The 25,513-nt window shown below is 35.3% G+C and overlaps 1 protein-coding gene across 1 annotated transcript in view; it reads right to left on the bottom strand.

The window, feature by feature from the left end:
* Window positions 1-21,270, bottom strand: part of map2k1 (mitogen-activated protein kinase kinase 1) — a 29,489-nt gene extending 8,219 nt beyond the window's left edge. Inside the window, exons 1-2 of the mRNA XM_056477822.1 lie at window positions 20,891-21,270; window positions 708-918 (exon numbers count right to left, since the gene is read on the bottom strand). Coding sequence (XP_056333797.1) covers window positions 708-918; window positions 20,891-20,973 — 294 coding nt within the window. The 5' untranslated portion in view covers window positions 20,974-21,270. The remainder of the gene's footprint in view (window positions 1-707; window positions 919-20,890) is intronic.
* Between the last annotated feature and the right edge of the window lie 4,243 nt (window positions 21,271-25,513).

The following is a 25,513-nucleotide window of genomic DNA, read 5'->3' as shown; positions in this document are numbered from 1 at the left end:
TCGTGTTGTTTATGCCAAACTGTTACTATATTATACAATTAATATTAATATAAAACTTCGAAGCTCAAACTGATGTTCGCCATGTCTTTCTAAGTGCAGTACATAGTGTAACGCTGAAGCCTCATTAATTTCCCTCAGTACCAGGCAGAGCTTCTCTCTGTAATTGCCAGGGTGTCTGCATTATACCGCCAGCTGATAAGGAGTTGCTTCTCCGCATGCATACTGTCAGTTCTTTGTTTCATGTATGCTGTAAAAGAGCTGTTTGGAGTTTGTTGCTGACTGCACTCCAGCTTGTTTGCTTCCCAGGGAGCTCTCATATTAAGAACCATTTGTTGCATCACACTATATAGTGCACTAGCTATAATCTGGCAAAAGTGGAATAGATCAGGAGTCTCTTAAACTGTTCTGTCAACTGCTATTAGTCTCACTACATGTTCAATAAATGTCAACGTATCCATAGAACAGAATGTCAGGCCTTAATCCTGCAAGGTCTGACTTCTTCCAATCTATAAAAAGACATGATGTTATGAATAGCTGATGCATTCGAGAGACATTGGAGAAGCAGCACGGGTTTTGATGTACACAGCTCCTAAAAGGCATCTGATCGATTGTAGGATGGTAATGACAATCAATGGACGGCAGTGACCTTTCTTGCAAACTTGTTGCTGAAACGAACATACTCCATTGTCTGCTTTACTAGAGCTTACCTTCCTGGCCATGATGAAGCCTGATGGTCTGTGTAAGACCTTGAACACAACTCCTCCATTGCCTGCTCCCAACTCGCTGATCTTCTCGAAGTCATCGTCTTTTAACTCTCCGACCTTCTGCTTTTGGGTGAGGAAAGCTTCCAGGCGTTTCTTCTGCTGCTCGTCCAGCTCCAGTTCCTCCAGCTTCTTCTGCAGAGCTTCCAGATTTGTTCTAACACAACACACAGGTAGAAAAGTGAACTTAATCTCTAAAACTACTTTGATTGGCATTTTTTATATTCAAGAATGAATTTCTTAGATATTTAAAACCGCCAACTAATCACCAAAAAACAGCAATAGTGAAAATAATGCAAAAACAAAAAGCTCATAATTACAATTTTAATAGATTTTAATTAATTATTTCATAAAAAAAAAAAATATATATATATATATATATATATATAATTAATTTAATAAATAAATAAAAGCATGTGTATTTAATGCTTATGTATATATTAGGGCTGGGCGATAAAATCGGTATCGGTATTTATTATATATTGACCCAACACCATTGTCAATATTAATTTTAAAAAATCCGGTATGAAGTTTCGGTATGAAGCGCTATAGTTTTATTAAATTGTGGCTGCTGAGCGCGCGCCTTGGAAGGAATGTCAATAAGCTTAGTGTCAGTTTGTCATTTCCAATGGAGGCGCACAACTTGCACGACGCTCACATGGTGACGCCTGTGCATTTTCCAAATTCTGCGAGCACACTGCAATTCATTTAAGTAGAACTAACCAATGTGCTTCACACTTTGTGTGGAATACAGAAATTTCAGTAATGACGGCTGACTAATTACCTGAGACAAACACAGAGCACCCAAACACTGCAGTGCTTTTTACTTTTCTCCATAAACTTGTCTCGAAGCTGAAGCAATGTTTATTTTTTTCATTTGTCATCCTCTGAGAAAACGGATGATGGTCTAAGTTACGAGAGATGCCAGGGGAGTGTGAGCGCAAAAGAAAACTGAATATGGTGAAGGAAACTACAAGCTCAAGCTTACACTTGTTACTTCAGGTCAGAATAGCAACACACTTCAAAGTGAGTGCGGTGGCTAGCTGTAGTGAAGAGATTGTAAATAAAAAAGGATGAAAGGTTGTCGCCAAAATGGCTTTTTGGTTTCTTTTCTTGTGCATCTCAGCCACTAGCTCCCCATCTAAAAGGGTTTTTAGCATAGGGGTAATATAGTCATACAACTTCACAATTTGTTGTGTTGCAGTATTTGAAAAATGATGGTCAAATGATGGTTCCTTTACTTGAAAGCTCAGATTTGATTATCATTATTTGTTTTGTTTACAGAGTTTGAGGTTTACTGTATCATTATATTTCACACCTAAAAGTTTGCTTTAATTGTTCAGCATTTGGACTTTACTGCTTTGTAACATTCTATTTATGAAGTTTAAGAGTCTCTTTAACACTTATGTTTATTTTATTATTAAGAGTTTAGATATTTTGTTAAAATATTTTTGTTTTTGACTATTAAAACTGTGTCTTAGTATCGTTGGTAAATTGAAATATAGTGGTTAAAAAATCCTAATAAATGTAAATGTATTGCTAAAAAATATTCAATAATCATCTATATTGAATGATATAAAACATGATATTATCATACTTTTTTTTGCAATATCACCCAGCCTTAGTATATATGCTTTAATTTTTTATGTGTTTTTGAATAAACCTATAGGACTGAAATGTACTCGTTGACGCTTGCATAATTTACTAATTGATACTAACAAAAATAATTTCCACAGACAGTCCAGAAGTTAGCGGATATTTTAGCCCTGAGGAGATCCCTCAGGAGACCACCCACCACCTCATCAGGAGCATGCCCAGGCACTGCAGGAAGGTCATACAGGCACTTGTTGGCCACACATACACTCCTAACCCTCATTTTGAATAGTTTTAAGGACATTACATCAAGATTAGATCAGCCTGTAGTGTGTTTGTCCACTTCAATTTTGAATGGGACTCCAAATACAGACCTCCATAGGTTAATAAATTTGATTTCTATAGATAATAGTGTAATTTTGTTGTCAGCACATTCGGCTATGTAAAGAACAAAGTATTTAATAAGAATATTTAATTCATTCAGATCTAGGATGTGTTATTTTAGCATTCCCTTTATTTTTTGAGCACTGTATATTTTAAACCACCAAACAACCAACCAACATAAACTGCAATAGTCAAAATAATGCAAAAAAGGTGATCAAAATTATATCTTTAATATCAATCAATTCAATTCAATTCACCTTTATTTGTAGATTTGTATCTACAATGTAGACTGTGTCAAAGCAGCTTCACATAAAAGGTCATAGTAAATTGGAACAGTGTAGTTCAGTTTTTAGTGTTTAAGTTCAGTTCAGTTTAGCTCAATTCAGTGTGGTTTAATAATCACTACTGAGAGTCCAAACACTGAAGAGCAAATCCAACGATGCGCAGCTCTACAGATCCTGAACCATGCAAGCCAGTGGCGACAGAGGGAAAACTTCACTAATTGGCGAAAGTGAAGAAAAAAAACCTTGAGAGGTTTCCTCAGGTAAATAAAATAACTGGTCACAAACAACATTTGCTGCAGACTTCTTTATGGAAAACACAGCAATTGCAATTTTTAAAGATAATACACATCCCCTTAACTCAGCTTTTGAAGTGTTACCATCAGAATGCAGGTTTAGAATTCCTAAAGCCAGAAGAAATGCTTATAAAAAGTCAATTATCCCAAGTTGTTGTCTTAAATTGGATCACTGTTTGAAGTGAATGGAGTGGTTGGTAAGAATGATCTGCAGTAATATGCATGGGGCTAATTTAGGGCTTTGCAAATAATCGAAATTTAGTTTTGATATAGGCTTCTAATGATTATGAAAAAACATTATTCGAGATAAAAAAATGATTGTATCATATACCACCTCCTTTCCAGTTGTACACATTTGTTGCTCTGCAAAGCTCAGATTCACATGAAAATTACTTAAACATGTATTGTTTTTGCAGCATGGGATGCACATTATTCATTGATGTACATTTAAATAATTCATGTTTTTAAAAGCGTTTTAAACACACATCTAAAGTCATCTTAATGCGAGCCCCTTAATGGTCAAATACATGCAAATTTGTGATTATTCACATTAACCCATATTTATGTAATAAACAAATGAATTGAGAATCAAGACAAGTGAAAGTGAAACCATAAATCAGAACCGTTCTGCTTTTAAAGTGACAGCGCGCAGTATTCCTGCTGCTGACTGTTTTTGTCATTATTAATCAAACAACACAAGGACAAAATCACTCACTGCTCTTGACTAAAGGACTTTTGTAGCAATTTTTCTTACAATGAACATGCTTAAAGCACAGTTTGTTATATATTTTTATTCTTTTGTATTTATTCGCCTTTCCTTATTTACAGGGAGGAAAATAACTGAAAAAAAAAGATTTTTTTCAACCCATTTCTAAACATAATAGTTTCTTCTGCATACAATCAAAATATATATTGCTTAAGGGGGCTAATAATATTGATCTTAAAATGGCTTTAAAAATATTTAAACCTGCTTTTATTCTAGCCAAAATAAAACAAATAAGACTTTCTCCAGAAGAAAAAATATTATAGGAAATACTGAATGTACTGCAATACTTTTTAGGAAATATTAAAAAAATAAATAAATAAATTCACAGGAGGGGTGAATAATTTTGACTACATCTGTATATTGTTTTGAATCATCGTGATTACAATTATGACCAACATATTTATGATAATGATTTTTAATAATTTTCACTAATTGAAATGAAGCTGAAATAAAACAAAATCTAAATATTGAGTGAAAAAATGGAGCAAATAAAAATAGAAATGCTGCTTTGACATCTAGATGCAAAAATATTAATAAATATGTATAAAAATGTAAATTAAATCCAAAAGGAAACACTAATAACTACAAAACCCAACTAAAACAATCTAAACATGGGATACTAATAAAGACAATAAAAGTATATAAATAATACTAAAATATCATATACAGTCTAATCCTGGCTTGCACTGAACTAAAAACCACAAGAATTCCTCTCTCAGAAGCAGATCTCTAGCAAGCTGAAACACATTTCCATCCTTAAGGCAGAACTCATGTTGGAATAGTGAATAGGTTATTGTACAATGTGGATAAGTGGAAAGAGGGCTTTATAACATCTTCCTAAAGCTCAGTCTGAGGAAACATGGAGTTCCTCTAAGCATGCAAGCCTTTTCCTTGGCCTTGTTGTCATGGTGATTAATTTCCTTAGCTTTCTGCTGGAAGAGCAAACTTCCATGACCCTCCTCTATCCATCCTCTCTGCATCTCCTCCAACAGCTCACCATTCCTCACCATGGCTTTACCAGGTCAGCTGGGGGAGAAATGGATCTATGGACCGGTTTCCATTTGGTAATTCCACAAGTCATAGCTAAGATGCATTGCATTACCATTTAGTCCTGGTATTGGCTTGCGTTCAGATGCATTCTTTGTTCCACTTTGGCTCAAATGATGTCAAGAGTGTCTGTGAATATTCAAGACGTGCTGTGAGAAAGCAAATCTGCACATTGTATTCATACTTTGCTGCGTTGTACACACAGTTTGATCGAAATGACTATCCAAATCCTTTTCGTTTTGCTTGATAACTCATAAGATGCACATGAGTTAATTACACTGATAAAAATGATTCATTGGATTTTCTAATTGTTTTTAATGTAAGTGGTTGCAAACACTTTATATGGGCTGAATTTAAACAAACTAAATTTAGCAATGTTTAACTTTAAATTCGCCCATATAAATCGTTTACAACCACTTACCTTATAAGCATTTAGTAAATTAAATCAAAGTGTAGTAGTCAAGCCTTGAGACTCTTCTAGCAAAGCCAATGGACAAAATTAATCAGAATGGATCACAAAAGATCCATTTGAATACATAATAATATCAGTTGGTTTTACACAGATAATACCAAACAGTTTTACGCTTATATTAAACTTTGCAATCAATAAATGTGCATCTTAAAGAGGATAGTTCACCCAAAAATTAAAATGTACTCATAATTTACTCACACTCGAATTGTTACAAACTGTGTGGAAATTATACATTGGCTATCAGGGGTCAGATTTTTCAGGAGTTTGTGTAATACATATGGTTCAGGGTACCAAATTAATATGTTTATCTCATTAGTTAATCAAACTTATTTACGTTTTTAGTCTTTTGTGTAATAATGAGCATATTTTGACCTAAATGTGTTATTTTAACAGTTATAATTAAACTTTTTAAAGTTTTCAGTGTTTTCTTTTGTGATATAATGATTGTATTCTGATGTAAATGGGTTATTTAAACAAGGTTAATCAGACTTATTTACATTTTCAGTGTTTTCTTTTGTGAGATAATGAGTGGATTCTGACCTAAATGGTTTATTTCACCAGAAATATGATTCTCAAAGTCAATATATAATATAAAACTGCGAATTTCACTGAACAGTGACAAGTTTGCTTTCCTGCACAGATAAATGAATGATTATGAAAGATCACACAAACTGTTTCACTTCCATGAGCGTAGGTGTGTAATAAAATCTCAGAGTACTTTTCCTTAACTTTTAGGTTATATGTAAATACGAACACCTATTTGACAGGTCCTACATTGTGTGTAAGTTTTTAGTTATATGCCTATGCAGGTAATACAGTAATACACAAATATCTTCACATATGAAAAACAATTAAAGGATTAAAATGTTACTAAAATTATTACTTTCTAAATAAATATAAAAAACACTGCCTGCATGCCTTCTTCATGTCAGGGGGCTTTTTTTTCCAGTTCATTAATGACAATTAGCATTTGTATTAGCGGTATTATTAATTATATGCATGTTTAGATTTTTTTAATAAAAACAAGATTAGATTTGTCCATCTGTCGGGTTTTGGAGACATATGCATCACTATATGTGGCATTAGAATAGGACATGTGTTTGGAAAGAACTGTTTTTTGACCACACTTCGTTAGTATTGTTTATTTATTCGTTTGCTTGAATATAGAACTGAATTTAGAAATAGTTTTGAAACAAATCTATGCACTTAACAAACAAAATTAACTATGTAGGCTAATGGATGTCTTCAGTGGAGTGAGTTTCCACTGTTTCCTTACTCCATGAAAGTAAAGGAGTAAAGAGTAACAGTAAAGTAAAGAGAAAGTAAAGAGGCCGAATGGAGGAGGCTCATTCATTCTTTATCCTCATGCTGCAGATGGTATGTTTAACTGGTTTCTCGCTAGTGAAGCATTTAGTATTTCCACTAACAAATTCCGCCATGTAAATAGCAAATGCGCCAGAGCGTGACGCAACTGACTCTTAAAGGGAAATAGAGATGAGTCTCTGATTGGTTTAATGCATGTTCTCAGGAAAAGACACCCATAACTCATTAAGAGAATAAGCACACCATTGTTAGACCATGTGCTGCGGCGCAAACGGTATTATCAATCCTTAAAATAGCAAAAATGTATTTGTACACACCTTTAATGCTTTTGCGCCATGCGCTTTAGACTTTGCGCTCTTTAAAATAGAGCCCATAATGTCTCATAATTGTTTAACTTTTTTACAAATATTTTCCTGCATAGCCTGTTAGGCACAATCATGCCTTCACAATGGTATAAACCATTATAGGGGTGGTCAAATGTGTTTATATTATGTGTTATTTTAATTATTTTTATTAATAATATTAAGATGCTGATTACTGCAAACATTTTTCCTCTGTTTAATGAGCAGACCCTCCATACATTTTGACGTCCTTTAAAAGGCAATCATAAACCAACCATCCAATTCTGTATTTACATTTGCAGCACCATTTATCTTGCTGCATATGTAAAATTGTATGTAAACCTTTACTGTAAAATGTACAGTAATTTTTACATTGCAACTTTAAAATACAGTAAAATACTGCATAAATGTCCTACAGCAAAATACAGTTCATATTTCACTTAAATACTTTGTAATTTACAAAAATCGTTAACAGTGCACTTATAAAGATTATATATTTTTGGGGAATGTTAGCCATTGACTTGCATACTATAGAAATCAATGGCTAACGGTTTTCATCATTCATCAAATGGCATTTATCTTTTTTTGTGTTCAACAGGAAAATTTGAAACAAGTGGAGTGAGACTAAAATGATGACAGAATGTTCATCCCTTTAATAGTGCATGTAAACAAGGCCTGCCATTTTTGTGCATTTAAACGAACCAATTAAATCTCCTATAAATCAGTTGTTGATACTAATCCGATATTATTATTATTATTGTTATCAGAAATGTAATTTTCCCTGCAGCTTATAACCGTAATGTTCATTCATTCATTTTCTTTTCGGTTTAGTCCCTTTATTAATCCGGGGTCGCCACAGCGGAATGAACCGCCAACTCATCCAGCATGTTTTACGCAGCGAATGCTCTTCTAGCTGCAACCTATCTCTGGGAAACATACCTTAATGTTACATGTTGCAAACATCTGTGAAACGGCTCGATCTCACGCCGTATCTTCCATTGAATCTTACAGAAGCATTGGACACCATGCGCCTCAAGGGCTTTTCAGCATTGAGCCAATTCAGATGTAAAACATGTTGTCCTGCTGTTGAACATTGTTCCAGGCCACAACAAGTGACACTCGCACATAAATTTACATCAAAGCGTGCTAATCAGCCAACAAAACATCGCAGCACGTTTTGCTTCAGGACAGACGGCACGACTCAGGTGGATGAAGAGAGCACGAGCACTCCACCAAGTCTTTGTCTCATCGATATGCACAACGAAGAGAAGTGTTTTCATTTTTGACAGCAAGGCCGGTTATAACCATGGTTACGAGGCTGTGTGTGTGGGTGGATGTGGGTGGCGTGGACACGCTGTGGTGGAGTCGTGATAATGGTGAAGGACGCAGAAGATGCCAGAGTGGAAAGAAATACTTCACAACTCTAAACCTTGCGTTGCGTGTAGGAGGACGAACAATGACTGGATATTCAGAGTGATTTTAGTCAGTGTGGAGAACCACAAATGCATCATAAGCGAGGACACAGAGCTTACAACAGAGCTCTAGAGCAAGGTTATTATACTGGCCTGGTCCAACACATTTTATTGGTTCTACAATCTGTAAAATCAATAAAATCATGTTAAAACTGCTGTTTTATTTGATTATTTATAACTGAAAACTAAATATACACTCACCGGCCACTTTATTAGGTACACCTGTCCAAATACCCGTTAACGCAAATTTTTAATCAGCCAATCATATGGCAGCAACTCAATGCATTTAGGCATGTAGACATGGTCAAGACAATCTGCTGCAGTTCAAACCGAGCACCAGAATGGGGAAGAAAGGTGATTTAAGTGACTTTGAACGTGGCATGGTTGTTGGTGCCAGACGGGCTGGTCTGAGTATTCATAAACTACTGACCTACTGGGATTTTCATGCACAACCATGTCTAGTGTTTAAAGAGAATGGTCAGAAAAAAAAAAATATTCAGTGAGCGGCAGTTCTGTGGGCTCAAATAACGACTCGTTACAACCGAGGTATGCAGAAGAGCATCTCTGAACGCACAACACATCAAACCTTGAGGCGGATGGGCTACAGCAGCAGAAGACCACACTGGGTGCCACTCCTATCAGCTAAGAACAGGAAACTGAGGCTACAATTCACACAGACTCACCAAAGTTGGACAATACAAGATTGGAATAACATTGCCTGGTCTGATGAGTCTCGATTTCTGCTGCGACATTTTGATTGTAGAGTCAGAATTTGGCATCAACAACATGAAAGCATGGATCATTCCTGCCTTGTATCAACGGTTCAGGCTGGTGGTGGAGGTGAAATATGTTGGGGGATATTTTCTTTACCAATTGAGCATCGTGTCAACGCCACAGCCTACCTGAGTAATGTTGTATTGTTACTGACCATGTCCATCCCTTTATGATCACAGTGTACTCATCTTCTGATGGCTACTTCCAGTAGGATAAAGTGCCATCTCATAAAGCGCGAATCAACTCAGACTGGTTTCTTGAACATGACAATGAGTTCACTGTATCAAATGGCCTCCACAATCATCAGATCTCAATCCAATAGACCACCTTTGGGATGTGGTGGAACGGGAGATTCGCATCATGGATGTGCAGACGACAAATCTGCAGCAACTGCGTGATGCTATCATGTCAATATGGATAAAAATCTCTAAGGAATATTTCCAGTACCTTGTTGAATCTATGCCACGAAGGATTATGGCTGTTCTGAAGGCAAAAGGGGTTTCAACCTGGTACTATTAAGGTGTACCTAAAGAAGTGGCTGGTGCGTGCCTATATTCTAGTATAAGGACTTTTATCTTTTAGTCAACATTTATGCACTACAATAACTAAAACTGACATTAAAATGTATTTTTTTTTTTATTAAAAAAAGGTTATGGACAGAATGCACTGGGGTGGTTTGCTGCAGTGTGATGCGGCTGGATTGAGAATCAGCACCTCCAAGTCCGAGGCCATGGTGCTCCACCGGAAAAAGGTGGTTTGCCATCTCCAGGTTGGAAGAAAGTCCTTACCCCAGGTGGAGGAGTTCAAGTATTTTGGGGTTTTGTTTACGAGTAAGGGAAGCATGGAATGTAAGATTGACAGGCAAATCGGTGCAGCGGCAGCAGTAATTGCTGTCGCCTCACAGCAAGAAGGTCGCTGGTTTGAGTCTCGGCTGGGTCAGTTGGCGTTTCTATGTGGAGTTTGCATGTTCTCCCTGCGTTCGCGTGGGTTTCCTCCGGGTGCTCCAGTTTCCCCCACAGTCCAAAGACATGCGGTACAGGTGAATTGGGTAGGCTAAATTGTCCATAGTGTATGAGTGTGAATGTGTGTGTATGGATGTTTCCCAGAGATGGGTTGCGGCTGGAAGGGCATCCGCTGCATAAAACATGTGCTGGATAAGTTGCCGATTCATTCCGCTGTGGCGACCCCAGATTAATAAAGGAACTAAGCCGAAAAGAAATTGAATGAATGAATGATGGTAACTCTAATTATATTAAGTATAATATAAGTATATATAAGTGTAAATTTAAGTAATGTCAAAAAGTTTCAAATGTTTAGAAAATCAAGGACGAAAACATGAGGCAAACATAATTTCACAATTTAAATTTGATGAACTGGTTTCTAAATAGTACAAATGTAAAAAAAAAAAATTAATTACAAAACAAAGATGACCTATAGACAAACCAAATCTGGAAAATTATTATAAATCACAAATTAACCTATAGAATTTTTAGTTTCCCTCCTAAATGTTGTGTCTTTCTCTTCAATATTTCTGGATGCCTTAATAATTATACATAGGTAATTAATAATTATCTATCATTTACAAAACAACATTACATTTCATTTTACAGAGCAAGATACAAATTAAAACTGAACTTAGGACAGCCCTAACCATGTTTTTCGCAACACACAAATTCACAGGGCCTTCCACAAATATATACATACAAGATCAATTCATTTGTAGTGACAAGATCTTGTAACAAAGTAATAAATAATTGAATACTACTATCCAGTGAATTATTTACTCTACTCTTTGATACAGCATTATGTTTACATAAAAAGGGCAGATGCTTTCTCAGAAAAGATACAAAAACTGCCCGCGGTTTGAAACTCGCACACAGAAAAGCCTTTGAAGCCCTAAAAGAGCACTTGAAAGAATCCTAACACTGCTTCAGATTTTTCCATCTCTTAGACATTCTGAAGAGTTGTGTGGACATCGAATGATCAAACACAGGAAATATGTGGTCAGCTTCACATGTTGTGCCTGGGAACATGACTGTAAACTCAAAAACAAACCATTTTTTCAAGGAGGAGACCACAAAACTAAAGACCACACTGCAGGTAAATGTGGTGTATATTATTAGTTAATATATGCACATGAGTAAACTAATACTTATCAACCAAATGTCCCCTGTTAATTAATTACATGAAGCATTGCAAATCATTTTTTGCATCAGAAGTTTTGGTAGCACTTTAGTTTAGGTCACAATTCATGCTAATAACTACTGGCTATTATCAAGATATTAACTGTTCATTAGTAGTCATGAAGTATGTTCTTATTCTACATCCCTAATCCTACACAACACCTAAACCCGACTTCTATCATACTATTAATAAACAGCTAATTAGTAGTTTATTAAGCTAGTAGTGTTCGTTAACATTTTTGTTAATGCTGTGAATTGCGACCTAAACTGAAATGTTACAAAAGTTTACTAAAATTATATGTTTAAATATGGAAATGAGGCATTATTTCATTAACTATGTGGATATTATCTGACATGATATATGAACATTTGGTAAAGTCTCAAAATTCTTCTTTCCTTTTTTTGAAAAAGTAGTGTTTAGATTAGATGTTTTTATAGGGGGATATTGGATATCTCTTTTTAAACTCCATAATTCATGAAATACAGCAGACTTTTTTTCGTATAAGTGATCAAACATATCACCTTGTAAAACAAAACTTAATATAAATAAAACTGTGCAATTTGGAGCAGAACTGTATGTAAGTGCAGATGTAAGGCGCACAATTACGATTCGACCCCCCACACAATCTTAATCCAGTATCTACAATTCAGTCAATTATATTTTCAAGTTAAAGATAGAAGCATATAGTGGTCGCACAAGTCTTTACATTGTTTGGACACCTCCAAATGGTGTTGAACGAGTCACATACTGCATTTATAAGGTATAATACATATTCGTGGCCGTGAAGTCATATGTGAGCTGACGTTTACTACTGAGAGGATGCGCATGCCTTAGAACAATGTCTACTTTAGTGAACAGAACCTGCATAAGCTGTGAATCACAGGTAATAATGTTTGAAATAATGTTCAGTTTGTTGCACAGAGCGATCGTGTGAAAGTGTATGCTTTTTTTTTTCTCTCAGTGTTGTGCATGAGAATATACATTTAACGGTGTCATTTAACGGTGTATAATTACTCTTGCCAATATAATGTTGAATATGATGCAAGAGGGAATCTGATAATGACAAATGTTTCATTTTACCAGTGAAAAATGATGTAATAATGTTGTCAGTGACATATTGCAAGCATATTTCTTAATAATACAACTTGAGAATTATGAATAGTTGTTTCTGATGTAATCACTTTGCTGTGCATTAACAACCAGAACATATTTAAAGTCTGCTCAAGTCCACCATTCCAAGTCTATACAAAATTGATAATTTTAACCAACAGTAGACCTACACATAGGCCTAATATTATTGTTGTTTTACTATATGTTTGAGAAATAAAAATAATAAAAGCCTACTCATATTAACCTTTATTTTAAACCTACAGAATTGTGAAAAAAAAACTGTGATCTTTATTTTAGGCAAAAAAATTTTTGTCATTCTCATTTTAGTCAGAATTGTGCAGCCCTATGGACTGTTTTCACGTGGCCGCCATTTTAAACAGCGAAATCGAGGCTGAGGTTGGAAGAAACCCGGAAGTATCGCCTGAGTCACACAGTAATGTTGTGTACCTGGCTGTATATCTTATCAGTGAAGAGAAATTGAAACAAATTTATACTTTCACTGCCTTCTGAGTGACTCAAAGGTCCATTCTGAATAAATAGTGAAAATAAAAAGGGACACTGAACCTCATTTTCAAGTTAAGGAAATGGCACTAGTTAGCTAACGTTTCTATCCCAAACACATGTTTTAGATGCTATTCATTAAACTCAAGTTAATGAACTGATTCTTTCACTATATTAGACATGTCACGATACTGATTTTCAAAAAAGTCCAATCCCTGTTAACATTTAAGAACTGTTGATGACGTTCTTAAACACCGCAGATTTGCCATTGTGTTCATGTGCTCAACAGAAATGACTGTGATTGGCCGAGAAGGTCATCGGTTCACCGCACTTCACTGAGCACAAACACAGACGAGCGATCCGCTGATGAATCGACTGATCTTCACGGCTTTAAACTCTCCAATGTCCGTATATCTGTGTTTGCACTCGGTGAAGAGCGGTGAGTTAATTACATGGCTAATCAGCGGTGTCTATGAGCGCGCTCAGCAGCGCTTAAATGTTAGCGGGAATTTAAACTTCAGTACCATGACAACACTATAACAGACAACACGAGGGTGTGCTACAGAGGACTGCAGTGTTTAATCGCACAGCGGGTTAGACTGAAGCAGGGAAGCCTTGTCACGGTGTTTACCTGCTGCCATGAACTGAAGCGTAGGAGGACATTTGGATGTATTACTCTGAAAGAGATTGTAATGTTGTTTGATGCCTAATATGCTTTTATTTGTTTAAATTAAACTGAATTGAATGAAATTTAAGTGATGTTTACACCATATCTGCATTTTGAAGTCGTGGCAACCGCTAGGGGTTTGTAGTACACAGCATGTTGCTGCAATGTTTCAGTGCTGATCCTATACTTCCGGGTTTCTTCCCACTGCAGCCTTGCTTTCGTGTTTCAAAATGGTGGCTGTGGGAAATAAGCGTATAGCTTGGTGCAGAAAAAAAATGCATTTTCAGATAAATTACTTTGAAAAAATATGCATTTAAATGGCTATCTCCAGCCACAAATTAAACAAACACAACAAAAGGAGTGTGTATTTTCAATTTGACATTTTCTTTACATTATAGGAAAAAAACACTTCACGAAAATCCTAAAAATCTAACAGGACTATTAAAAAAGTGTTTTGCTGCAGTGTCTTCATCTGAACTACACTCCACAAATCATTCCTGTGGATTCATCGAAGCTGTCATCCCATAAAGCGTCAATTCAACAATATCTCAGATAGAAGAACAATAAAAGAAAATTAGGGAACAGGTAGATAAAACATGAGAATTATCAGGCTATTTTTGATGCACTATAACAGCATTCATACACCCGGCAGCGCTCTTAAGTAAAATGGAGGGCAGCAGATGGTGCCATGGCGTGTGCATGTGTGTGTGTGTGTATATGTGTGATTGTGTAAAACTGTAACACATTGTGGTTTCCTACTGATAATCTTGAAAAAGACACAATGCAGCATTGAGCTCGTGGGAAACAATAGAAGCAGAGGTAGTGCTGCCAATAGAGAGAGATCAAACAATATTGGCAGGATACAAAATTAGCATCATCAAATGCCAAAATCCAACAAAACCGGGCTTTGGACAGGATTTTTTTTTAAAAAGACAGCAGCATATTGCAAGGATTATATTGGTAAAAAAGTCCATCACATTTTTTGTGATGTAAATGAAATGGGCGATTCTGATGAAAATTCATCAGTTTCAACTTTAGAAACTAATAAGGATTTTTGAATGATCGTGTGACCCTGAAAACTGCGTAATGTACTGCAGAATATTCAGCCCAAACTATTTTTTGTACCGATTTTATTTACACATTATACAACTCAGTGCTATCACACACACTCAAAAAATGGCTTTTGCTAGTTATTTAAATGAGTTGAAATAACACAATTCTTAATTGTTTTTTATTTTATTTGATAACTTAAAGGTGCTGCATGTAAGCTTCTGACTCTTCTAAAGCATACAAATACCATAATATGTTTGCAGATATTTAAGAACATACTTGTTTATCTGAAAAACAATGCTAAAATCTGTTTGAAAATGTGCCTTACGTGCCGGAATAGTGCACTTGCTGCACTCCAGCGTAAATAATACATATTAAACCTCTTTACCATTATTAAATGTACATTCTGAATCACTGATATGTGTTGGTTTGCACTGAGTCACAGCCCTAAAGTTTATTTTATTTTATTTTCAAAATCTGAGGTAAACTATCTGCTGCTGCTTTAGGTAGTAACGTTATGGCAATAAATGTCATGTAAAATAACATTCAAACTCACATTATCACATTTAACACTGAATAAAGCACATGAGATGTCTCTGAGGTGATCATCCTCATAGTTTTCTTTTGTTCAGCTGCAAAAAATAGAAGTCGTTTCTTAAATATACATTTCAGGTGTTGGTTAGGATAAAAACTCCTTTTAATATAAAAATATTCCTCCTCGTGAATAGGCATGGGCTAGTATGACATACTGACGATACGATAACCTTGAATAAAAATATCACGGTTCTACGGTATTGTGATTACACCTCTAAAATATCTTCTTTTTAAATGTCTGGGTGAAAAACTAATATATTTTATTTTGAGAAACTTTTAAAATATTTTCGAGCAGTAAACATACTAATAATTCAAATGAAAAAAAAAACAGATGTCTTTCAACTTGAAAATACGTGTTTGGACATCTTTTCTGCTGGAGATACTTTTGTCCTAAAAATGTAAAACAAAATGTAAAAAAAAAATAAAATAAATCCTACATATACCATAGGAACAGTATAGCAGAAAATTTTGGCAGTTTTTTTTTTTATCACCATTTTGGCAGAAAACGGTTACTGTCCCATGCCTAAATGCCAGCTGTTGCTTTTAGTTTGAACATGGTTTAAATCAGCCTTTAGGCTCAATAATCATGCTCCTGTTGCTGTCTGGCAACCTGAGCTTGCATGGAGCCAGAGGAGGAGCCATAGAGTTGTTTTGAACCACGAGTGCAATATCTAGTACAACCACTAGGTGTCAAACATACTGCGCCATTAAATGTTTTATGTTCAATTCACTTACATTTGTAAAAACGTTTAAGTTAACTTAATCGCTTTGTGTTGGGACAACATGAAGGAATTGTGTGGATCACAGCATTTTTTTGGGGTGTATTTTGAATGAATATATTGGTTTGTTATATTAATTTTGCTATTTATACACTCTCCAAAACCCTATACTTTTGTGGCCAATACATTGGTGCATTTAAATCTTGTCTCATAAAGGATTTACTTCATATTTACATATGGAAAATCACTTCCCTAGCTATTGAAAGCATTTCCAGCTGCATTTATTAATCTGAATTGCCAAACTGTACCTCCATAAAAAGAAGCGATACATTTACATCAATAAGTAAGAACATACATAAAAGTAGTAACCTTACTCCAAGATAGGCTTGCCACGACATATTTAAAACTGAGACTTCTGGGAAAGAAAGTGTTGTCAGTATTTAACATTCCAGTGAGCCTCTCACTATAACTCTGACTTCCACTAGATTGAATCACTGCTACACACACACACACACACACAAACACACACACACACACACGCACACACAAATTCCAAAGCAACTCGCCACAGCCTGTCCTGCTTTTCAGGAAGGAATGTAATACAGCATAACTCATTTTCCCAAACGCCACTAGTAAAGCCCAACTACTCCTTTATTTATGCAGAAATAATAGCCAGTTTCTATATTACAAGACAACAGCTTTATCCTTAATTATCAGTGTCTTAATGCCAAATGGAGATAGTACAATAGGGAGAAAAGTGTCTGAGATGTCTAGTGAGCTTGAAGAAACAAGAGGCAATGACACGCACCACTGGCTCAGGCTGTGAGGATTGTCATTGGCTTGGATTCAAAAGGAGAAAAATCACAGGCTTGCCAAATAAAGGTAGAAGAGACAGGCAGAGGTGGTCCTTACTGTCTGTCATTATGTCTTTCTGTCTGGATGTGAAGCTGATAAACAAATCAAAATAATGGATGATTATATTTGGCCTGACGCACTCATTTACACATGTGGACACAATTGTTGCTGGTACCCTTCAGTTTTGTCCAGGCCAGTTTCATTAGTTTGACCTTTTTAATCCTTCATTTAAGCCACAATATGTGATTTTCATTAGTTTATTTTCAGTCAATTTTGATTAATCATTATATTTTATTTCTTAGTTATGTGTTTTTTCTCTTCAATGGAATAATACCTACAAATTTTGTCCATGTCTGTACATAGAGTTGTACGTAAGTCAAAATAATTAGCCCTCTTGTGATTTTTTTAAATTCTTTTTCAAATAATTCCCAAGTGATGTGTAATAGGACATTTTCACTGCATTTCCTAGAATATTTTATTCTGTGGAAAGCCTTATTTTATTTTGGCTGGAATAAAAGCAATTTTACATTTTTCAAAAATAAATTTAAGGTCAATATAATTACCTCTGTTAAGAAATCTGTATATATTTTAATTGTCTACAGAGAAAACCACTGCTGTCCAATAACTTGCCTAATTATGATAACTTGCTTGTATGGTCGGAGGGGTCCAATTTCGCTGTGTATGTGACAAATAAAGCTTTTTCCATCATCATCATCAAGTCTTTAAGTTGAACTTTAAGCTTTAGGTAGAAAAGACCCCCTAGCCTTTTGCAATTTTGTGATTGCTGAATCCAAACAAAATTTACAAAAAGTTGAATTTTTTTTGTGATTCTGCAAAATTCTTAATTTAAACGCAAAATAATTGCCAAAAAATGTGATAAAACATCCTATTAAAACGTCACTAGAGCAAAATGATCCACCTTTGTCGATCTGCACCCAGTTTGTTTTACACACACAAGTTTGCAATCAATGTTTTAGATCTTGATAAGAGACCAACATAAAGAAACTTTTTTTTTTTTTTATGTTATATTTTTATATTAAATTATGGCCACAGCCAAATCACCCTGTAGCCCAAGACCAGTTACTCACTAAAGCTAAGCAGGGCTGAGCCTGGCCAGTACCTGGATGGAAAACCAGGTTGCTGTTGCACGTTAGTGAGGCCAGCAGAGGGTCCTAATGCCCCAGTATATTGAAGGTGACACTGTCAGTGAGTTCCTTACTCTCTGTGGTCGTTAAAAATCTCATGCCACTTTATTGTAAAGAGTAAAGGAAGAACCCTGCTGTCCTGGGCAAATACTCTGCATCGGCCCTTACCCAGCATGGCTTCCCAATCACCCCATCCACCAAATTGGCTCTATCACTGTCTCTCCACTCTACTAATAGCTGGTGTGTTGTGAGCGCACTGGCCCGATGTCCTGTGGCTGCCGTTGCATCATCCAAGTGGATGCTGCACACTGGTGGTGATGTGTGCATTTCTAGCGCAAAAATCACAAAAAAATGTGAAAAACTAGGGGGTCTGTATTGTGCACCGTCGTCATGACAAAGACCTTAGTTTTTGTCATGAAAAACTATTATTTAAAAAAAAATGTTTAAAAAAAAAAAAAATTGCAATAAAATTATTCTCTTAAAAACAATTTTACAGGAGGGTTAACTAATTTGACTTCAACTGGCTATGTTTCTTATTAGGGACTTTTTGGCCTCTGCAGATTGTAAACGAACAGATAACTTTTAAGGACGTTATCTCTTCAGTTCTGCTATGATACTTGCCTTTGAGCCTAATTTATAGCTGAACAGAACACTACAGAGAAAGAGGTGTTGTGCTGGCAGCTCTGTCCAAATGTGATAAGGTATTCTCATTGATCTCAGTTGCAGGAGATGACGCTCTTTTATGTGCATCCGACAGATACTAAACAACACTAATATATGGGTCATTCCACGAACAGCAAACATTTTTGTGCTCCTCCTCATTAAAATGGCTTGAAAAACAAATAGCTGGGACCAACTTTTACTGGGCTAATATTGATGTTTTTTTCTATAAAGAGCAAAAGAAAATCCAGGTATTATGTATTAAGGTGTCGGCTGCATTTATGATGATGAATTTCAGTTATTTATAGTAAATAATAATTCAGGAACACATTAAAGGGAGCATCTATATATATATATATATATATATATATATATATATATATATATATATATATATATATATATATATATATATATATGTGTGTGTGTATTGATGCTGTTTTCTCGTCTTTATGAAATGAAATTATAACTGCATCTCTAGCAAAACTTGATATTTGATACTTGAACAAAAAAAACAAAACAATAACACTGAGGAAATGGTTAATTCTTTTTGCAACAATTAATGAATATTTGATTCTGTGCTCCTATTTATAGACTTTTATAGACTTAATTTTGTAAAGGGATAAATTAAGACTTTTTAAGAAATCATGCATATTGCATTAGAAAGAAATATCATATGCTCACCAAAACTGCAATTATTTTTATATATAAAAAAACGGTCAAAACTGCAGTATATAAAAAATAATAAAACTTGTATATTTTACTATCTAAATGAACTGTTCTCTGTTTTAATTTATTTTAAAATACAATATATTGCTGTGAGGGAAAAAAAGCTGACTTTTCAGCATTGTTAGACTTCATTTTAGTGTCACACGACTCTCTCATTAATAAATGTAATATGCTGATCCTTGTGCTAAAGATTATGTTATAATTTTATGAAGACCTTATAATTAGGCTGGGTCAATAAACGATATTGTATCAAATCATGATAAAATTTGTCAATAACAATAATGAGCTCTGGACTTTTTCACACTATATTGATCTAAGAGCCAATCACATAGCAGAAATGTGCAACAATGGGAATCTAAAAGTGTGTTGATATTAGAGACGTACCGAATTTTCAGCCCCCAAAATTTACAGTCCGAAAATGTTATGCCATTTACTGGACCCTCTAATTTTTGTGGCTTCAGTCATTGTTGGGGTACTCTTTTAAATCTTGAAGCATTAACAACTGATATGGAAATATATATCGTTATCGTTCAATATGGAAAATTATTACAGAGATTGCATTTTTGCCATATTGCCCAGCCCTTCTTATAATATTATCACATTATTATTAATGTTGAAAAGAAACATGTTCTATATTCTACAGTTCTGACAAACATTACATAACACAGTTCCGCCTTTCTGAAACACCGTTTATAAGAACTATGCAGTGTCATGACCTCAAGAACCAAGCACTTTCTCTAAATAATCTGTAAGCTTTTCCTATGACCTGTTACATGTCTCATAGCCATAATCTAACACAAGAATTTGGCTTGACAACTGTGTCAACACACATTATAACACATTTAAAAGAAATACTTTGATACAATGTTTAAAAATTGACCACAGATTGACCCATATTTTTAATTATGTAAGTCAAATAATCACTTGAAGCATTAGTCAGTATGTTTTAAAATTCTGTGGACCCTTTCAAATCCCATCAACAATGTCCACTCTAATGCCAAATTCAAGCATTTAGCAAGGCTAAATCTATTAAACACCCATAGAAGGAGTTAAACTATATGCTTAATGAGCCTTATAATGCATGAATGAAGCAACACTGTATTTGCGAAGTCTTCAAACAAGCCTATTCAACATGAAATGACATCGTAAGACTCAATCCCACTCACTCTGTGGCCCCGGTGCCGTTTATAGCGTTCCCATCTGGAATTGGGTTCAGCTGGATCGGCTCTGGCTTCCTCCTTTTCTGCATGATGAATCCTAATAGCTGGCTTCTCGGCAGCAGAAGAAAAAAAGACACTCAAACAGAAGCAATCTGATCCGCAGACTACACCAACTCACCCGCCGACAGAGCAGTGATGCATAAGCTATGAATAGCCTATCACACCCTACCAATGGCTGTTTGCTTTACAATAAATAAATAAATAAATAAATAAACACAGAACGCAGCTAACGACAGCCTCGCATGGTCTTCTCGCAGGTAGGATAATGGTTGTTTCGAAGAATAGCTTATTCAGAGTATTTCTATAGACGTAGGACAGCAGAGGATGGGTGCTGAGATTGTCTCTTTACGTCATGAAAATATTTACATCTGTCTTCCGGACAGCATGACCGCGTGTGGACTACATCTCCACCTGCTGGTGGAAACGTGGTAATACTATGTATTGTTTCTCATAGGCCTGCAGTCTAATTAAAGGGTTAGTTCACCTCAAAATGAAAAATTGGCGTTAAAGGAATAAATGAATATCGCCCCATTTTTAATCACCCTCAAGCCGTCATCGACTCACTTCTGTCAGGCGAACTCTGTCAACCGAACTGAATTGAATCCAGTATCTTCTACTGTATATTGTATAGGTGTTGAGTAGGCCTAGGGGAGACGGGATGATTGTAACACAATTTTTCTTTACCATGTAAACTACCTTTTTTTTTAGCTACCTGACTGAAACCTTTAGGCAAGGTGCCCACATTTGTCTACTATGAATGTCAACAATTTAAATTTCTTACACTATACCACTACTGGGGTAGGTTGTAACACTACTGGGTAGGTTGTACACCACTACTGGGGTAGGTTGTAAGTTGTAACAGGTAGACAAAATGCACAAAAACTAAGGGTACTACAAGTGATATACCACAACAACAGTTTTGTTGTAAATAAATGACTGCAACAATACAATATATGTAAATATTGGAAGTGTATGTGAATATTGTGTGTGTTTGTGCATGCACATGTGCGTTTGTTTGGGCATGTCTGTTTGTAAGTGTGTGTATACTTTCAAAACACATGTTTCAACCTACCCCACCACTGTCACCCATTGTTTAGCTAGCTGTATTAGCATGGTGCTTTGAAATTAGCAGGAGGTTGATACACCAGTCTTTACTAAAGAAACTACAGTTTAACCTGATATAACTCATACAACAGCATCTGCAATGGTAGAGGTACTAAACAAAATATTATCTTTTTTTTTTTTTATTTCTTACCTCAGAATTTGATTTTCTGTTGGAGAGATTGCAAGACTGACTGGAAAATCTCAACGTGTGATTGTTAAGGAAACCTGAGGAAACTGAAAATGTCACGTGACCCCTATCTTATCCCTTATTTATGGAATTGGTAGTGTTACAACTTTCCCTGTGTTTCAGCTATACTCAGTGTCCCCCTACCCATTTTTCGAATCTTCCAATACGTTGTAAAACTAATTAATGTGCAGCCAAGTGGTTAAAACATGTCTTATGAAGTGTACTTATGTGTTTAATAACAAAAAACAGGTCTAATTCTGAAATTAAAACTTCAGTAATTGATATTCGGCAGCTGCCCAATGCACTTCTTGGTTGACCTCTGACTTGACTTATGATGCACGATGTGTGCATTTGTAAAGTAACAGTAATGTACTTTATGATGGATACAGTAATACGAGGCCAACAAGTTTTTATATTTGTCGTCATATTCTGTGAACTTTGTGGTAAGTGTTTCCCGTGAGATGCATCTATTCCCAGAATTTCAGCTATGATTGCGTCTTACGTCATGTGTCATCCATTGAGTCAGAGATCATGCAGCCAAGACTGTCTAAAAATGCAGCTGTACAACATATCGATCCACATGTGTTAATCCCTTGGCAACGTATGAGTTAGTTTTAGGATAGCTTCACACATGTAGCAAGAACAAAATTAATACATGTGGATGAAAATACAATGTCTTAAAGAGACAGTTGACCCCAAAAATGAAAATGTACTCACCATTTACTCACCTTAAGTGGTTCCAAACCTTTATGAGTTTCTTTCTTTTGTTGAACACAAAAGAAGATAATTTGAAGAAAGCTGAAAACCTGTAACCAATGGCTTTCTTAGTAGAAAAAAATTATGGAAGTGAATGGTTATAGGTTTTCAGCATTTTTCAAAATATCAATCATAATCCTTGTGTTCAACAGAAGAAAGAAACACAAAAAGATTTAATTCATTCATTCATTCATTCATTTTCTTTGTGGCTTAGTCCCTTTATTAATCTGGGGTCGCCACAGCGGAATGAACCGTCAATTTATCCAGCATATGTTTTACGCAGCGGATGCTCTTCCAGCTGCAATCCATCACTGGGAAACACTGAGAGTGTATGGCTGTTTCCCAGTGCTAGGTTGCGGTTGGAATGGCATCCACTGCATAAAAATATATGCTGTCCTGGAATAGTTGATGGTTCATTCCGCTGTGGCGACCCCTGATAAATAAGGTACTAAGCCGAAGTAAAATGAATGAATGAGTTAACTGATGTTATGCTTGCTGAATGTGAATTTATATAATAAAATACAGTTAACATTCATTTATTCATTTTCTTTTTGGCTTAGTCCCTTTATTAATCAGGAGTCGCCACAGCGGAATGAATCACCAACTTATCCAGCATATGCCCTTCCAGTGGTAACCCATCACCCATACACTCTCATTCACATGCATACACTATGGACAATTTAGCTTACCAAATTCAGCTATACCGCATGTCTTTGGACTGTGGGGGAAACCAGAGTACCCGGAGGAAACCCACGTGAACACAGGGAAAACATACAAACTCCCCACAGAAATGCCAACTGACCCAGCCGAGGCTCGAACCAGCGACCTTCTTGCTCTGTGGCCATTGTGCTACCCACTGCGTCACCGTGACGCCAACATAAAGATTTAAAACAAGTAAATAGTGAGTAAATAATGACATAGAATTTAAATTTTTTTATTTTTAACTATACATTAAATAAGCTTAACAATCTATCTGTGCAAGAAACATCACCATTTACAGAAATATTATTCTCAATTTACTTTGGTATTGAGCATAACTTCCTTATTGAGATAACAGATGTGGACATAATCTTAAGTCTTAATACAGGTTGCAGCCTCCAGAATAAACACAAGTAGTAGTGAGCAAAGCACAAATTAACATGGGATTAGGTGTAACACACATGGTTGAAACATTTCCATGTATGCTAGAGAGAGTAATATTGTATTTAATTGTCATATCAGCTATAAACAGAGAAAAAATATGGCAGGTTTCAAAAATGTTTTGAAGATATAATTAATTAAAGATATAATATAATTTTAAGCTTGTTTAAATTTACTGTTTTTCAATAGTTTGATCAAATTATTGATGGATTTGTTTATGAAAACATTGAGAACCCCCTTGGAGTTACTTTTTCTTGCTGAAAACTCTGGCAATAGATACAGACCTATAGAAAACCATTAAAGATAATGCATTCAGGTCTCCAAGCTATTCTGAAGCCATTGTCTATTACAAGTTTGAATTGACTATAAAGTGAAAATAAAGTCCCTGCTTCAAAACAAACAGCCCAAGTCCATATAACTTTCATAAAAGTGTTGTTTTAATAAAAAACATGGCATCCTGTGCCTGTGGTGAAGCACATTTACAACAGACTGAATATATGTAATGTAACAATCACATAACCAATGCGATATATGCCATGTTGTGTTTTGGTTGTTGGTCTTACATCATTAACTCCTTAGAATAATGCTTGATTTGTTTTGTCTCATTTAGAGCTGAATGAAGCCAGTAGGTCTTGAAAAGCATGCAAACATGTATCTCAAGAAAGCAGAGATTTCTTTCAGCTCTTTATTTAAATTATACAGCAAAAACAATTCATATCAGTTTAGAAATATATTTGTATAACATTTAATATCATTCACATCATGTAGTAGTTTAATTTTAGTTAGATGTGTTTTAATGTCCTTTTAAAATAATTATTTGTTTATTTATAAAGACAACTTTTGCTGCTTGTTTAAACTACTTTTTTTTAATTAGTTGAAACAACACATTTCTTTATTCGTTTTGGGCCAACTTAAATGTTTTATGTTCAATCCACTTGAATTTGTAAAAACTATTAAGTTAACTTTATTGATTTGTGTTGTGACAACATGAAGGTACTGTGTGGGACCCAGCATTTTTTGTTGTCTTATAACTGACAATTAGCTAAAATGGGCTATATGCACATGGACTTTTAATTTTCAGTCAGGCAACCCAAAGTCTTTACAAAATTGTCACGTTTAAGATCTGATTTCCTTAAAAATCACTGATCTTCACTGTCTGTTAGATATACGATATTAAGTGGGTTTCAGATCAGACAAGAAGCACTGCATTAAATTCCATTTCCTCTCGCCATGTCTTTAAAATATGACGGTTTAATTTACCCCAGTATTTTCAATGGTATTTCTGCACTAGCCTGTTGCTACTGACGGCGCTAGCAGTCTTTCATCTCGTTTTACGCTTAAACAATTAGATGAATACTCAAGTCTATTTAACTAAATGTATT

Source organism: Danio aesculapii, chromosome 18 (assembly GCF_903798145.1).
Source record: "Danio aesculapii chromosome 18, fDanAes4.1, whole genome shotgun sequence".
Taxonomy (NCBI): domain Eukaryota; kingdom Metazoa; phylum Chordata; class Actinopteri; order Cypriniformes; family Danionidae; genus Danio; species Danio aesculapii.
This window is presented reverse-complemented; position numbering and strand designations above follow the sequence as displayed.